The 1,843-nt window shown below is 53.1% G+C and overlaps 2 protein-coding genes across 2 annotated transcripts in view; one reads left to right on the top strand and one right to left on the bottom strand.

Annotated features, from left to right (window-relative positions):
- Positions 1–539, bottom strand: part of VOLCADRAFT_92092 (uncharacterized protein) — a gene marked incomplete at both ends in the record, with an annotated part of 5,372 nt that extends 4,833 nt beyond the window's left edge. The window contains one exon of the mRNA XM_002951470.1: positions 507–539. Coding sequence (XP_002951516.1) covers positions 507–539 — 33 coding nt within the window. The remainder of the gene's footprint in view (positions 1–506) is intronic.
- An 810-nt stretch (positions 540–1,349) lies between these two features.
- Positions 1,350–1,843, top strand: part of VOLCADRAFT_105134 (uncharacterized protein) — a gene marked incomplete at its 5' end in the record, with an annotated part of 7,419 nt that continues 6,925 nt past the window's right edge. Inside the window, 2 exons of the mRNA XM_002951553.1 lie at positions 1,350–1,493; positions 1,583–1,797. Coding sequence (XP_002951599.1) covers positions 1,350–1,493; positions 1,583–1,797 — 359 coding nt within the window. The remainder of the gene's footprint in view (positions 1,494–1,582; positions 1,798–1,843) is intronic.

The following is a 1,843-nucleotide window of genomic DNA, read 5'->3' as shown; positions in this document are numbered from 1 at the left end:
GGTCCTCAGGCCCGTTCATGTTATACGGAGAATAGGCGGGCTTTGGTTCCGAGGCGGCAGCTGTAGCTGCAACGGCCAGCCGAGCTGTCGGAGTCCTTGCACCGTCCTTTTTGCCATTCGCGGGCGCTGGCATCTGCAGAAGAATGCGCCACGAAAGTATTAACGCTATAGCTTCTTTTCAGCTGTCTTCCAAGCAAAGCACGAGTCATGCATGGTTCATGACGGTCGCCGCTCTGCGGGCGCTTCCAACCACAATGCTATGTTGTAAACACTGAGAAGCTCTAGGATTTTTTTAAAGACGTACGGGCCAGGTCTGGTGCAGCCTAGCAGGACCTGGGTCCAAACACCCACCTGCTATCCTAAAGTCCACCCGTGAGTATATCCAAATAAATTATGAATATAAAATAATATTATTTCGTATTGCTATACACGTCCGTTATCCTAGCGACATGTTGTGTAGTTTTTGTCTCGCCCATGACAGCTTTCTGTTAAAGTCACTAGCCCACCAAGGCGCATCCCCGTCCCATCTCACTGCACATGGGTGTTACTTGTATACCATTATACCATTATGGGTGATACCATTATACCATTACGCGCCTGGTCCTTCGTATCCAGACGAGGACAGGCGTAGCGCTTGGCTCTGATCTCAGGTGAGACTCGCAAAGCGATTGCAAGCTCCAACCGGACAGGACAGTGATCACTACGTAGCTCCCCGAACCTATCACCGTCGGTTGCAATTGGTATACTTCCGACAGCAAGATGGACCGCCTTCCAAAACAGAGCCGGTGAAACGACAAACAAATCTATTACACTCAAGCTCTTACCCCCTTTGCTCCAAAGACTGAACTCCCCCTCCCGGTCACCTGCAACTCGACCGTTTAAGATGACTAAACCCAGTTCGTTGCACATAACAATAAGCCTTCTGCCAAACATGTTGTTGCTGCCATCCTGGACTCCCTGTCGGATATGCTATGCATCGCTGTAATTCCCCCTGTAGACAGCATGCTCCTCCTAGTGACATAGAAACCGGTATGTCGGTTACGGTATCGTCCACAGATGCCGTATTCCTTTACCAGCGAAAGGTGCAGTCTGAGAGCAACAAGTTGCACACAAAACATAAAAACCATTTCGCTGTTTCATACAGCATTAACAATGGGTAGCTCTTTGTCTTCCAGCGCAAAGCAGTTAGCCCAGCGTGTTGCCCCTGGCGCTCAACGAAAGCTGAAGCCTTTTAGCCCTGAAGAAATAGGCAAGAGAGTTTGGCTGTCCTTTTGGTCCCAACTTTCTTGGCCTTTCGTCACGATGGGCGCATCGCCTGTGTTTTCATTTCGGCAGAGGCGCTTAACCGGATGGCGGAAAAGGACCAAGCACGCATACGAGAACTGCCCAGCATGGATGAGTTGAATGCTAAGGATGCGGCGTTGGACGATTTGCTCTCTAAGCTTGGCGGCTCTATCTCGGGGCGGGACCTGGCGCCGGATGAGTCCCCCCAAGTAAGCGGCGGCCCACCCTGCCACCGCCTTTGGCACTGGTCTCATAACGTTGCATCACTCCCAACTCGCCTCTCATGCCACGTATGCAGGCGTCGACAAGCGGACGCACTCCCAATCAAATGCCGCCCTCGCGGCCACCTCAGGCCCTACGGGCGGCGGCAGCGGCTTCCTGGAAGAAGTCGGTGCAGTCCGCGGACGACCAGCCCGGACGCCTCCAGTCATACATCATCCGCGAAATCTTAAAAGCACGAACTGCCGCAGCCGCGGAGCGGAAAGAGCTGGACCTTGAGCCATACATCCGCATGTAAGTCCCGAAAATTCGCCCTCAGGGAGCCGCCTCCGCGTACTCC

The sequence above is a fragment of the Volvox carteri genome, assembly GCF_000143455.1.
Source record: "Volvox carteri f. nagariensis unplaced genomic scaffold VOLCAscaffold_24, whole genome shotgun sequence".
Classification (NCBI taxonomy): Eukaryota; Viridiplantae; Chlorophyta; class Chlorophyceae; order Chlamydomonadales; family Volvocaceae; genus Volvox; species Volvox carteri.
Note: the sequence above shows the minus strand (reverse complement) of the source record. Positions and strands in the feature narration are given on the sequence as shown.